This window comes from Parasteatoda tepidariorum, chromosome 7 (assembly GCF_043381705.1).
Source record: "Parasteatoda tepidariorum isolate YZ-2023 chromosome 7, CAS_Ptep_4.0, whole genome shotgun sequence".
Classification (NCBI taxonomy): Eukaryota; Metazoa; Arthropoda; class Arachnida; order Araneae; family Theridiidae; genus Parasteatoda; species Parasteatoda tepidariorum.
The window spans coordinates 43,931,171-43,947,324 of NC_092210.1; the positions used below are offsets into that span (position 1 = coordinate 43,931,171).

At 27.8% G+C, this 16,154-nt stretch overlaps 1 protein-coding gene across 1 annotated transcript in view; it reads right to left on the reverse strand.

Moving 5' to 3' along the window:
- The window catches only part of LOC139426087 (uncharacterized), a 183,565-nt gene extending 169,823 nt beyond the window's left edge, over positions 1-13,742 (reverse strand). The window contains exon 1 of the mRNA XM_071183760.1: positions 13,111-13,742. Within this exon, the coding sequence (XP_071039861.1) occupies positions 13,111-13,317 (207 nt within the window). The 5' untranslated portion in view covers positions 13,318-13,742. The remainder of the gene's footprint in view (positions 1-13,110) is intronic.
- Positions 13,743-16,154: the final 2,412 nt, after the last annotated feature.

Here is a 16,154-nt window from a genome sequence, read left to right on the forward strand (position 1 = left end):
ATTATCTCCATCTTTGTGTCCACTTTCAATTAAGTTATCCTAAATGAAAGATGAGTCAAAAACTAACATATAAGTTAATGATATCTTATATAAACGGAGATAGCAAACAAACGTTATTCTCTGAAGTAAGAACTCAAAAAAATAAAAATAAACACGGAATAAACTCATAAAAATTCCGGTTTATCAAGACTTTTAGCTTTTCTTTTAATTTTTGTTTTCAAAATGGAATGAAGAATTAGGTCTTTAAGAAAATAAAACGGGTTTTCCCGATATCTTAAAAACAGAGAAGTAAAAGAAGATGGTTTCCTTTCCTCCCTCTTCCACCTCGTGGAGATCATTAAAAATATAAACAAAAGCAACCAATATGTAAATGAAAGCTCCAATACAATCACGCTTTTTTGATTCTAACGAAAGAAAAGAAAGTCGGGATACTTAATTTCGTAAAAGGGTAGAAAGATAAGTAAATAGAGGATCAATTGGGTATGGCGTTTAAATGTCTAGTGCGTAATTTGCAATTTTATTTTGAATATTTAATTCTGTTATTTTTTAGTTATAGATAGAAATTATTTAAAACTTCGCTTTTACTTTTAAATAAATGTAAAGAACAACACATCCAACATAAATTTTAAAATTCGCATTTGGCTTTGATTTCTTTTGCAATGAATCTATTGAAACGACAAATTATGCACAGAGAAAGAAAAATCTGCTAAAATTACCGCACTTTATGATAATGACAAAAAACTCCGGTTTAGGAAACAAAAATTTACGGTATTTAACCTATACTCTAATTTTCAAAATTACAGATCGCATTACTACACATTTAGTAAAAAATACAAAACTGAAAAGTAAACGGTCATCTACCATTAGAATTTTAACCTTCTATGAATGCTCAGTCATTTTATGAATATAACAAACCAATCAATCATATGACATATCGATGCACATTTTTGTAATATTTCATTAATACTAAAATCACGCCCTTTTTCTACAAAATTTAATATATCTCTAACAAATTGTTAAAGAGAATAAATGCACTTAAACCAGAAACCGCAAATGATTTTAGTATAGTGACCTTTTCGCAAGCAGTTGAGTTTAAACACTATTTTCATGCTCTATCATCGAGAAAAAAACTTAAACTAAATCTTACTCACGTCTTTTAATTAACTATGGGAACGTCTTACTCTGATGGTTTGTAAAAAAAACCTTCCTATTTTTCGTTCAATTTACGATGATGCCATTTCTTTTACACTGGCGAAGCGTCACCAGTGACGCGTTTCTCTCAGTATGATGCCAGTTATTAAATGCAATCTTCTTTTTCTCTAAGCTACAAATTAAAATACTTATGCTGTTATTATATAATCTTTTTCAAAATAAAACTGTGTTCTATTTATATTATTTAAATATAAGAGAATGTTTCCATATTACGAAATATTATTTGTAGCAAACAGACGATTGAAAAGAATCATTAATATATATATATANTGCGGATATAATCGTGTGGGCTGATGAAAAGATTATATCTTTTATTTTCCGTTTTTTTTTTAAAAAATTTCATCCTTTTTTTTTATTCAGTTGTTTTTTTTCTCATTATTATTCCCCCACCCCTTTTTTTTTCATATGTCAATAATTTTCCTTTGTTTTATCTTCCTTTTGAACTTATCTAAAGAGTTCTGTTTACTTGCAGCTTATGCGCAATAAATGAAACTTATCGTTTTTCTCATATTTCTTCGTGTTTTCTTGTATACCAGAATTCATAATAATCCATTTTGAAAAATAATCCATTTTGATTTAATAATCCATTTTGAAAAAAAGTACTCATCAAACATATAAAGATTTTACAAATTTATATTGGTTTGTTAAGTATTTACGAAGTTAACTTAAAAGTTACTACACATTTTTATACTATTCCGATTCTTAGGATCTACGTAAAACTCAATACGCTTCCGCAAACCTTTCAAAATTCCATTTCCAAAGAGACGTAAACATTCTTAAAAATACATATCTACATTCATGAAAATTTTTTGGAATGGCTTTGGAATACATTTAAAGTATTCCACGTAAAAAGAAATATCGGAAGAAAAGTCTAGAAAAAGATAAAACGCGTAATGTGACTTTTAATGCACAATATCGAACTATTGTTCGTAGTTCAATTGAGAGTTTCTTTAAATTTAGTTACCATAAACTCTTTTTTTTTAGAAAATAAAATAAAACTGTGTTCTAGGTTTTGCAAGAAATATTACAACTAGCGCTGCTGTAAGTTTTGTGTTAAGCTTTTTCATAAAAGTATTAAATAGACTAAATGTAAGATTTTGAATTTAAAGTAGTTTCTTTCCTATTTTTTGAATCTAAGGAAGTACGCAGTTAAAAACATATTTTACGTAAAAAATAGAACAAGTGAATAATTTAAAGTATAAAAATGTTGCGATAAATTAATTTATAAGAACTGCTATTAAAAAAAATTGACTGAGAATAATTAAACAATTGCAAAATACATTTACTATGTTAAACTTAATTTTATTAAATTTTAATTTTAATTAAAATGAATTTTAAAGAAAATATAATTCGCAAATCAAGTCTTAAAGTGCTTTGTATAAATTTAAAGACTTACAATTTACTTTTTGTGCCGAGGATAAGCATTTTAAAAGGATTTTATTTTGAATAGTAATCACAAAATCTAATATAATAAACAGGATTAGTGAAACTTCGAAAATGATTGATCATTGTTTAATTCAGTATTTTTTTGCTGTTACTGACAAATACACTATTGGTAAATTTTATATATTTTGATGCTCATAAAATAGATCAACTGTAATCGTCTTTTAATGTCACTTAATGAAATAAACAGTTTGTAACTGAAATATTTTATCGTAATTTTTAATCGAAACTGTAACCAAGATGTTTAAATTTGATATTTTCCCTAAAACAAAAAAAACAAAACAAAAAAAAAAAACGGATGTGTGAACAAACATTTAAAAAATAAAGCAAAATATCACATTTTTCTCAAAAAGTTAAATACTCATTTTGATTTTGTTTTTCAAACAATATTAATAGCCATAACTATTAATTACCAAAACCTAAATACCGTAACGATAAAAATTATCGTAGGCAGTGCTTTTTTCTGAGAGAATAACATTTTTAGTTTTTAAACTTCTTGGAGCTTCTTTTTTTGTTCATTAAATTCACTGACTTCATCAAATTGGAATAAAATAGAATCAAATCCCACTAGAATTTAGCCGATTGAGAATAGGAGTATTATTTGTGAATTTGTGCTTCATTAAAGTTATTTAATTTTATTTTAAATTGAACTTAATTCGAAATTTATTGTTTTGAAGTAATAAAATCAAAGACAATGTCAACGAGTTGTATAATGAAGTACTCAAAAAATAATCACCAAATAATGTTTAGCAGACAAATCACTTTATGTTCTTAACAATTTATGAAAACAAGATTTAAGAAATCACATTTAAAAAAAGAAATTGATTTATTAAGAAGCTTACAGCATCTTGCACAGTGTAAAAAATTTCAGATCAAATTACGGTATAAAGTACAAGCACTTTAGGTGCATCATCCGTAAAATCAATCTCTGGTAAAACTCAGTTTTACTGTAAAATATTATACCGTAATTACAGCAATATTAATTTATTTAAAGTAATTCAGTGATTTTACGGTAATTTTGACTGTAAAAATTACGGTATATCAGTTTTTTTTTGTTCCATAACATGTTACAGTAAACATTTTACGGTTAAAAGTACCGGCGCATACAGATTTATCTTATCAATGAAAAACAAAAAATAAAAATATTTAACAATTCACAAAGCGGTTAATTTCAATACAATACAAAAATGCTATTTTCAAAGGAAAATAATATTTATAAGCGATATTCTAATGGCAAAATTTCAATAGAAATTAAATGCTTCTAATAACATAAACATTATATCTTTGATAAATATTGGATTTAAAAATTTATTTTGCATTTTCCTTTTGCCTCGCGGGTTACATTTTCTAGCTCAATGCATTCCTTTTCACGTTGGGACTGCGGTATATAGATCTGCTATTTAGATCATTCGATTATAAGAAGAATTTTTCCAGAGAATTCCCATCTATCACTTTCTTCGTGTAAAATCTTTCAAAGCAATGAGCTCAAGTTCAGTAATTTCAATAGACAAATTAAGTTCTTTACATATCACCCGGAAGCTGTAAGCTGAGAAGAACCACTAATCTCTTCATTGATCCACTCCCCGTTTTATGATTTCTCATAATAATAAGCTTAACAGACTGAAACGACATAACTTTTGGTTTCTTTTTAGAAATGCCCTATTTATTTACTTATCGTTTATTTCCTTAAGGCGCAAGACGTAAAACTAACAAAAATAATGTAAACAAGTAAAAAAATAACAGTGATACATGGTGAGTATTGAAATATTTTCATCATATTTTTCTCGAAGATTTTAAATGTACGTAGTACTCTAAGCACCTCAATAATTGCATCAGTACTATTTTGTATACTTTATGCATTGAAATATTATTAAAAAGGCCAGTCTTAAAATCTAATGTTTTTAAGTTTATTTTTTCATTAATATTATTTAATTTCCTGAGTATTAGCATCATTAATTCAAGTTAGCTGTAATCCTGAAAGTAATATTTTCTGTATTCTTCATACAAAAAGGCAAACTCTTTCTTTTTTTTTCAATTTATAAGTTAATCCAACGATATCTCCTTCTATTTTTAACAACGTAATATTAATAACTCTAGTTGATAATGTTAGTTAACCTTGTAAAAATGACCTTTAAAGATGTAAAATACAGAAAATTTGTGTTTAAACTATCAAATATTTTTACACACAGAGAGGTTTAAGACAAGGAGACACCCTATCTTGCATGCTATTTTACATTGCATTGGGAAAAGTTATTAGAGATGCCATTATAAATACTAGGAGTACAATTATCCAAAAATCTGCTCAGATATTGGCTTATGCGCATGATATTGAATTAATAGGACGAACCAAACATGCTGTCTTAGAGGCTTTTACCATGATAGAGGCTTCTGCTAAAACTTTAGATTTAACTATTAATTAGGATAAGACCAAATTTATATGACAATCAGTAATTGAAATTTTGAGGTTTTACCTCTCGTGACTCATGACATTTGAAGGTGCAGGCAGTTCAAATACCTAGGGACAATTGTTACAGTTAATAATGATATCAAATCAAAAATTAGTAACAAGATAATGATGGCTAATAGGTGTCATTTTGGGCTGAGAAACCAACTGAATTCAAAGCTCATTCCAATTGAAAATATCATTAATTTATATAATACTCTTATTAAAACTATATTACATTATGGCAGTGAATGCTGGTCTTTAAATAAAACTGAAGAAAATAAACTACTAATATTTGCAAGAAAAAATACTCAAAGCCAGCTTCGAAGCTGTTGAAGAAAACAGTGTCTGGTGGATTCAGTACAATTATGAAAATGGTACAATTATAAATACAGAAAATTTAAACAACCGAATATAATTTCTGTCGTTAGTTCCTATATAATAAGATGGCTGGGTCACATCTAATGAAGGGACAATGTGGACCTAGTTAAGATATTGACTTTTGAAAATTCTACAAGCAACCGAAAAAGGGGAAGGCCAAACACCAGATTGATTAATTTTGTGGAAAAAGATCTCAAAACCATGGGAATCAGTAAATGGTGAAATCTAATGTCTGATCGAGCCATATGAAGACGACTAATTAGTACAGCTCTGGCCTGTACTGAATACTGATGGACGAAGAAGTTTATAATGAGCTAATATTTTATAATAATGAATAATGAGTATTTTATTTTGTTTTTTAACCAGCGTAGAACGGACGACCCATTTCTGAGTTAACGGCTATTAATATTCAACTCCGTAGTCATGTAATTTTAAACCCAACCCTAAAGACGAGGGAGATCTTTGATCAAGTATTGGGACTAACTAGCTCTCGTGGAGAACTTTTTAATGGAACTAACCCGCATTTGGTTTACTAAGAGGAAAAAAACCTTCCACCATGACCTCCTACGGTAATCCCGACAGAAAGGGGATTCTAGCCCATCTACCACTGAGGATATTTTACATTCGAACTGAGGTGCGTGGGAGCCGAGAGCAGAATTCGAATCAGCCAACTACCGCTGGGATTCGAACCTAGGACACTTAGTTTCTGGGTGACGCTCTAGAATCTACGCGAAATTGCATGTATCAACGATATTTCAGTAAGGAACAAACAAATTAAAATCTAATAGCAAACAAAAGTTTCAACAAAATATCAATGAACAACAACAATTTTTTGTTGATAATTAGAAAAAAAAGTAATTAGAATAAACAAAATTTAAAAAAGGAAATTTTAACAATAAAATATAACCCAACCAGAAATCCTGAAAAATCAACGAAGGAATTGTAATTACATAAGGAAGGATACTTAACATACAACAATTGCCCACTTCCTACATTGACAGGAAACTCTCACTGAAATTAATGAAACCCACAATCATTAATGATACTTAAGAACTTTTGGCGAGGAAGGCCGCAGGTTTACAAGATATCATAGGACACATTCTCTAAGACGTGTCAGAGAGACGAATAGAAATTCTAGTTTGTAAATAATGCAGGCATACGCTTTATGAATTTAATCTACATGCTAGTTACACTAAGAATTTCATTGGGAAGAAAAATTTAGACAGTGATTTTGTTAAGCATAAATGATAAACTTACATTCATAACTTAAGAAAAGTTAATACATCGGAATACTAATAACTAGTAAAAATTGAAAACTAGTTTTATAAACCTATTCTTTTTTTATGGGGGGGGGGGTTCTCTTAAGTTCTCCTTCGTCTCTTTACGTCATAATGAAAAACATTCAACAAACTAGTGAATTTCAACTAACAAATACGGCTTTTAAGGAATCTTTTCTGGGCATTAATGTCCATGAATTTTTTTTTTTTTTTTTTTTTGGTACCAATTCTATGATGCTCTGCATTTTTGTAATTCACTTTTTTCCTACATATCACTCTGTTTTCGAGATAGAAATGTTGACTCGCAGCTTTTTTCAAGATGGCGGTGTACATAATTTCATTTTGTACCACATATCCACTTTACGCTTAGACCCGACTTTTATAATTTCAGATGCAGCTGTACGAAAATTAAAAGGATGGTTACGGACCTTATTTGACACTCTGTATAAATTATATGTTCTCTGAATAACTACATAATATTATATATAATTGTGCATTTATACAGAGTACATATAAAACATAATTATATGTAATCTGTACAGATACTTTGTATAAATTATGGATATTAATTTGTATTTGAACTGTTCTATAATTCGTACAAACATATCAGTTTTATTGAAATAATTATAAATTGTTATTTAAGTAGTTAAAATAAAGTGAATTTTAAATTTTATACATAAATGGAAGTTTACACTGACTAACTAAATGGAAGAAATTTTCAAAAATAGTTTAATTTGAATGAAATTTGCTACATATTTTTTTTAAATTTAGAATGAAAAATAATTTAAGGCTTATTTGTATAAAATAAATTAAAATATAAAGTAATAAAATTTCTATAAAATTTTTCAAAAAGTGAAATTGACACTCTTAAGTTATGTCACCTAATAAGTTATTTTTCTAAAAAATTGAATTTGATTCATTTTGTGTCTTTTTAATCTTCAATATGTTTAAATCAACTAATAATTTCAGTTAAAATCTATCATCTTAGGGATATGAAACGAAATGCATTTTAAAACTAACTATATGTAAAGATGCAATGAAGGAGATCTTTAATTATCTGCCAATCAGAATGAAATAAATAAGGGGGTGGTGGTTCCAATGGCTGAAATGCCAAATGTCAGCTGACTCAGACAAGATCAAAATTGAGAAACCCTTCTCCTTAGATGTTAATGTCAATTTATTTGCTTGAATATTGCGACAATGTGATGTAACACGGGACGCATCAAATTATGCATAAATTAGAACTTAATTCTGAATTATAAGTAACAGTGAAATAAGTAACATAGTAACCGTAGCATGTAAAGCTTCAAAATTACTTGTACACATTAGATTATTGACAATCTGAAATGTAAAAGAACTGATAAGATAAAACTAATTAATTTCCATTCAAGCATTTTTTTCGATTCTATAATTGTTCATTATTTAATTGCGATAATATTTTGCAGCGAAATTTTAATAAGTTATATATTAAATTTAGTTATCTATTAACAAAAAAAAGTAAAATCTGTAAGTACAATATAAATATGATAATTAAACAACAGAAGAAAAAAATACTTGAAGTTACGGTAAAAGGCACCGGCACTGAGGGTAACAGTATTTTTTATCGTAAAATCCACACTTAAAAAAAAATCTGTTATGCCGAAATTTTTACAGTATTATTTTTTTGAATTTAATAAATATTACTGTAAAAATAACAGTATAAAATTTTACCATAATTTTATCAGGAATTTTTTACAATGGAACCAAAGATCGGAGATATTTTGCTGAAAAAAGAAATTATATTGATATCAAATATTAGCAGACACAGGTAAACTTTTTAATAAATGTTTAAAACGCATGTCTTTCCCTGGAAGGTAAATCTAGATTATTATATTCTTAAAAACGCGTTTTAAAAGAGGATTCCTACTCTTTGAGCAACAGTGAACTCTGAAAAATTTCCATAAAATGAGAGTTCACCGTTACTTTATAGATCCAGCCCCCATCTTTGAGATATGAAACCCAGCGTCTGTGAATGCGATGAACATCAGCAAAATTGACCGATAATCCATACGACCAGCCACCTTATTAAAGAAAAGTAAAAGCTCTACAAAATGAGGCTTCCTAACTGGTCGGGGTGTACACCATTTCCCATAATGGTTAAAACATCTGACTGTGAAGTAGGAAAGAAATAAGCACGTCTCGATTCTGTACCGGGTTCGAATCCAGTCATCGGCGAAAAAGAACTTCACCTTCAAACTTCATCCCCATAAGTTGCCATAAGCAACCAACACGTGACATTAACACAACTTGACAGATGGCAGAATAACAGTACCTCGACTTGTTCTGCGGTTCGTGTTGTCTTGATAAGCAAATCGCTTGAGTTTTAAGCAGCATCAATCGCCTAACTGAAGAATACTCTTGATTACATAGCTCTTAATTTACTTAATTTAATTATTTTATTAATTAACTCTTAATTAAAGTCATATATTTTACTCAGAAAAATTGAAAAGGGAGACCTATGCTTTTATTGTCATTACAACCCTACTTCCATTACTTAATAATAACAGTCAATGACTGTAAAACTTTTCGCCGGTCACTGACCGTAATCTACAGGAGATTTTTTTATAATGCAATTTACACATGTTTAAGAATTATCCACATAAACATATTGTCTTTTACAACAGCCATACCAGGGAACGAGACAGTGAAAGATCACGTTGCAGGCTAATAGAAATCAGCATTGCTAACAGAAAAACCACGTTGCATGCTAATAGTTTAATCACCTGAATGATAATTAATTATGTAGTATATTACGTATATAACATTAATCGCAAATTATTGAAGTCTTTCTGTACATTGTATTTTAAGTAAGTAAATCCAAAAACTGAGATTTAAGAACTATTTCGCAGAAGGCGGCACAACGTACGCCATTTTGCGAAATAGTTTTTAAGTCTGCCATTTCTAATCAAATCAGTAATTCTTGCTAATAAAACCAAAATATACCAGATTTATGCAGTTAATTTTCATAATTTTTCAGTTCAAATGATAACGATTTACCATAAATTCCAGTTTTCCAAATTATAGTTCTTTTTAAAACACATTTTGTAAAAAAAAATAAAAAAATAAAAAATAAAAAAATTCAAGACTGAAAGGTAAATTTAATTGAATAAATAGTTTTTATGCCATTCTCTAAGATATTATGATAAAATTACCAAATTTTACCACATTTACCAAATTTTATCGAACATAATAAAATGATATTTTTTTGTTAATATTACGAAAATCATTACCGAAACACTTTGGACACACGAGCCATTTTAGTGTTCCCGCAGAGTTAGTAACACTGCAAATTTTACTATATTCTGGTACTTTTGACCATACTCTTTTCCTCAATTCATATAAAAGCTTAAATGAGACCATGTCCTTAAACAATAGCTGATCTGAAAATTGTCATCATTCAAAGGCTAGCGCATTTCACTCATATTATTTGAACCGTGCTTTTAAACACAAAAGTAATAGAATTCAGTTTTCCTCCGAAATAAAGCCTAGAAGTGTATTTTGTTCTCATTTGACGTTTAAAAGATATTTTATATCATTTAGCTGCTTGAAATTACTATTTAAATCATACACAAATTATTCGAACTTCTAATATGATTAAATAAAAATATCACTAGCTTTCATTACCATTATTAAATAAATCCTAACCAATGTAATTGTAAGAGATATCGAAATTAAATTCATCTTATTATCACGATACATTAAATTTAATGAAATTTTTAGACAATTGAGTCCCGTTTTAATTTGGTTACTTTTTATGTTTTTACAGAAAACAGGGAAAATTACTTTTTAGTTAGAATTTCTAATACTTAGAAATCGAGAAAATTGATTGAAGATGTTATGCATCATAAAAGCGTCTAAGTACAGTGCCCACTCAGAGGGGCGAACAATTCTACACTCTTACAAATTTTTAAACCAAACTATTTTCCTCAGAAAGAGAATGCGTTTCATTGACGTAAGACTGAGTTAATTCGTGCGTTTTTCGGTCTGTTTTCTTTTCTCCAACTCATCATTGTAAGAATTGAATGGACTCAGAAATCCGTGAAGCCAAGACCCTGCTTTCTACATTTATAACCGTAAGGAAACAATAGTGTGACTTCTTACGTCAACTTTATTTTTCATCTTTGTTGATACGTAACATTTTAAGGAGAGTGAGAATAAAGCGCGTACTATGATGAAATAATGCTTCGTATGTAAAATGTTTATGGCTCTATTTTGTTAATATAATAGCAAGGAAATTTATTTGAACTTATTTATATATTGTTATTATATCCAGTGCCTTATTTTTTACGTTTTTTTTTTCGTTACCTTTTTTTGCATGTTTGTTTTTGTTTACCTTTGTTTTTGCTTACCTGCAATTTTAAGTTCAAGACATTATATAAATTTCATAAGAGACGATACGTACACTTGTTTTTGTCTTTAAAAAAACTTAGCAGCTTAAACCTAATAAAAAGTTTTGTAAAAAAATTATGAGTTACCTTGTTTACCTTTTATGAAAAATATCCCTTGTTAGAGAAATTCTTCCCATTATTTTAGATAGTATAATTATTTTTTATAAAATATTATTATTTCTATATAATATAATTTTCATGTTTCCACAATGTTGTAGATTATTGAATAATGAACTTAAATTTAAATGATTTTCAAAACAAAAAGTTAAAGATAAACCAAAATAAACTGGAAAAGCATAAGCACAAGAAATCAGTCGCTATAATTCTACTAAGCATTGTTGTTTGTCTATTAGATTTAGGATTTTCGACAGACAAAATTTAAAAAAGAAAATGTTTACAAAACATTAAATTTTAATATGCCATTATAAATTAAAAATACTTATTGTCATAATTTTGAAAAATATTTAAAAGAATTACGATTTCCTATGTACCATTTGGGTACATAGATAATGATAATTACAACACATCCTTAAAAAGTTTATAAAATAGTTTTAGCATCAATGATTGCTCAGGTAGTTTTATCACTTAATATACGTCTAGATAATGCTTAATATTTTGAATAAAAAATAAGTCAGTTATTAATGATCAGTTAGCTATCTCTTTCGTAGAATTATCATGTTTCACCAATTTGTGAGGTTATCAAAGATCAATAAATACATGCTATTAATTTATCGTCCATCAAGAATTTAAATATAATTTGAAACCTTAAATGAATTACAATGCCGTTAAATTCGAATAATAAAACGAAAAATATTTTTAAATGTATAGCTTGATTTCAATCACTCTTTAAATGTTAACAAAGATAAAGAACAGCTGAAATCAATTATTAAGTTGATAACAAACAGATAATACTTTACCATTAAGCTGAAAAAAGTAAATAAGTTCGAAAACTTTTTATTTTAAGAACTTCTATTACGTTTGCCTAAATTCTTAAACTGCTTAATTACTCTTTAATATGTAAGCAAAAATATTGATGTTGTAAAATATCTAAAATATGATAGCTAAAAACAGTTATTAAGTTGTTAACTAACTAAAAGTAATGTGTTAACATAAAGTTGAGCAAATTAAATTATAAGTTAGGAAATTTTTAATATTAGAATAATCTAACATGCTCTTTTTAAATTTTTGCCAATATTTATTATATAAATATTGATGGTAATTATTTATTTCATAAACTATTACAAAGAGATACATATTTTATAAACTATTTTATTACATACATTTAAAAATACCCTATATATTTAAAATAAGTTTAAAAACTGAAAACATATTTCGAAATAGTATATTTTGAAATACATCATTTTTTATTTTGATAGATTTCAAAACATAAAATATTTTTTTCTAATTCGTAATACATTTCAAAATACATATTTACATATAGTTTGATTCGCACTAGTTTCACAGTCACAAATATTTTTTTCTGAGAAAAAAAAGGTTTATTTTTTTAAGGAATATATATTCTTATGTGTGATTTATGAAAGAAATAATACGATGAGTTGTTATTTTAATATAGAAGTATTTACTCATGACAATAATTTTCAGGATCAAGTAAAAATTCTAGGCATAACGTTGATCGGATTTTAAACAATATTAAAGGTTTTTAACTGCAAAAATTTTAAATGTATTTATTTTCTTTAAAAAATTTTTAGCTCATCATTTGCAAAAAAAAAAAAAAAAATTAAGTTTTCTTAGTTATGTTTCTGTAGCTAGATTTGAAAGAGCCCCGATTTATCAAAAACAATCCTGAAATCTTACAAATGAGAACAGTGTGCTTCATAAAAGTCACCCATTCATGCTAGAGTATGAAATTGCGTTCGTAAAAAGAATTGATGTGCGTACAATAGAATGTAAAAAAAAAGTCACTGACCTTTGACAAGAAGATAAATCCGTGTTTTCGAGCCAGTTCTTTCGCAACTTCGGCTCCCCCCGGTACTCTCACCACGAACTGGTCGGTGTAGACCTCCGGCGGATCCAAATCGTTTACTTCGGCTTCGCAGCACCCCAACACAATCGTCACTAACACCGATGTGATGCGGAAAAGCATCATCAACCTTTTTCTTCTCCAACATAGCATAGTGTGGAAAAAATCACAATTTTTGGCAAAAGATAATTTAATAAATTATCGTTATCTGAGCATTTTGCTCGGCACTCTCTGCGTCTCACCCAAAATATTCCAATTTACGAGAATACTGTGAAAATCGTCTGTCATGGGAGAAAATCATGCTGTTTTTCTACATTATCAATTATTATCGTGAGTAACAAAATAACAATATTATCGTGAGTGAACAAAAAAGCTTATGCACTTTCGCTTGCTTACTTTTTTCTTTTTTTTTACGACGTGAGTTTGACAGAACTGTGCTGACGATTTCGCGGGATTTGATTGGTGAGCGAAATGACAAGGAGGGGAAGAGAGAGAGGGAAATAATAAAAAAACAATATTTTTGTAGGAGACTACGAAAGGATAGCGTCTTGCGATGATGGCAGCGTAACTGTGAGTGAGCTTGGCGAGGAAACAATCTAACCTGTTTCAGACAACGTCACTTAGCAACCAGACGCCGCCTCTGTTGGCGCTGAAGTAGGGCGAACTCCTCGTGCACTAACAATGCCGCGTGGCTTTGTTGGTCCAGATGGAATTATTGCTATTTGTTGACTTTAAAATTAAGACGTTATTTCCAACAATGATTTTGCGCATTAATTGACTTCATTGTTTATGATATGATATTAACACGTTTGTAAATTTTTTTATTTTCGACTAATTTATTTGTGTGATAATCTAAAACTTAATTGAAATCAAAAAATAAATGCATAGGGCAGTGGTTCCCAAATGGTCGTTCGCGGAAGAGTTAAAAGAGTTCCATTAGTTAGTTCTTTTATTAACCAGTGATGAGTTTCTGATTATATCTTGATACAGCCTATAAATAATAATTTATTTAATTTTTCGGTGGCCTTAAAGAAATTATTTCAAGTAAAATGTCAATAAAAAAGAGATAGCCCTTTATTTTTTAAAGAAAATTCAACATTTCAGATAACAATATATTGAACAAATTATGAAAATAACAAGTATTTATAAAATATTGCATTAGTATTTCTTATGACGGTTTTCAAATCAAGAGAAAAATGATACATTTCAATAAACAAATATATTTCCCTAATTACCTTTTTCAACGCTAATAGCAGTTCTTTTAAATCTTAATCTCGAAGTTAACCATAATTCAGGTTGCTTTATTAATTTTCAGCTTATGTATACACATCAAAAACAAATTCATAACAGGACTACATATAGCACAATGAAAGCAAATTCAACTGTCAAACACCGAAATTAATTTAAGGTTATTAATGTTGAAACAATGAAAAAGCTTCATTCCTCTAATTAAATATTTTAGAAATAATCTTACATAGGCTCACAATTACTTTAATAAACTTTATTTGCCTAGTCAGGGTTCCGCGGGAAAAAAAAACTTTTTTATTTAGAACTTCCGTAGCTGAAAAAAATTAGGAAACACAGAAATAAAAAATTCAATGATTTAAATCTTCTAGTTAACTAAACCAATCATACAAAAAAGCAATCATAAATATTCAATCATACATAACTTATTTTTCACAAAACTGACACTATAATTCATGAACAGTGCCTATAAAAATATAGTTTCAAATTAGAGAAAATTTTAATTGTGAAATTCACATCTAAAAAAATAAAAAAGAAGGGTATCCTTAAGAAATTGTTTTTCACTTAAATAATAAAATTATTTTATTTAATTTTACACAAATACTCTAATATATAATTACATTTTTGGGTAAAATAAAATATATTTTATGCCGCATTGAAAAATCAATTTTTCGTTAAATTGCACATTACTTTGAACTGAAATACCAAATATTATAAAACTAAATATAAATTATATGTCATGCTGAAATATGAATTTTTTCGTAAGTTAAACTACAATACATTTCATACTTAATTATAAATTTTAAGATAAATTATAATATTTATAGCATGTCATATTGAATAATCTATTTATTTTTGTAAATTAGGGCATAAATATTTATGCATGGATTTCAAGTTGTGACACAGTGCAAATTTAAAAACACAATGACAGGTCGCAGAAAGAAATCTTCAACTGGTACGAAAAACATCGGTTTTGTGCCACCACTTTTTTCATGTTGGTGCTTTTCATGCATAAATCACTTTACACTCATTTTGAATTCGATTGTTGATATTCCATAAAAAACAAAATATGTAAAAAGAATTAAGGGAAAATAATGCAATATACAAATAACATTAAATTCTTAAATAATTTTAATGTTAAGGATATAATGATACAAATAATGTTACATTCGTAAATAATGTTACAATCGAAATTGAGGATATAATAATAAGAAGAATATTACATCCTTAAATATATATATAAATCCTTAAATATATGATATAATAATACTAATGATTTTACATCTTTAAATACTTTTGATGAAATAGATATACTATTAAAAATAATATAACATCCTCAAATTCTTTTGATGTAAAGGATATAATGATACGAATAACATTATATTCATGAATACTTTTGATGCTATGGATGTACTAATACAAATAATATTACATCCTTAAATTCTTTTGATGTTAAGGATATAATAATCCGAATATTATCACACCCTTTAATGCTATGGATATACTAATACAAATATTATTACATCATTAAATACTATTAATGTTAAGGATATAATAATAAAAGAAATATTTCATCATTTATTACTTTTAATGTTAAGGATATAATAATCTCTATTATATTAGATCCTTCCTATTTTCAATGTTAGGATATAATAACACAAATGATATTACATCCATCACTGAGAAGAAAATAAAGTATGAACAAAACTATTAGAGCACGGTTACTGTGTTTTTGGCTCTAACGG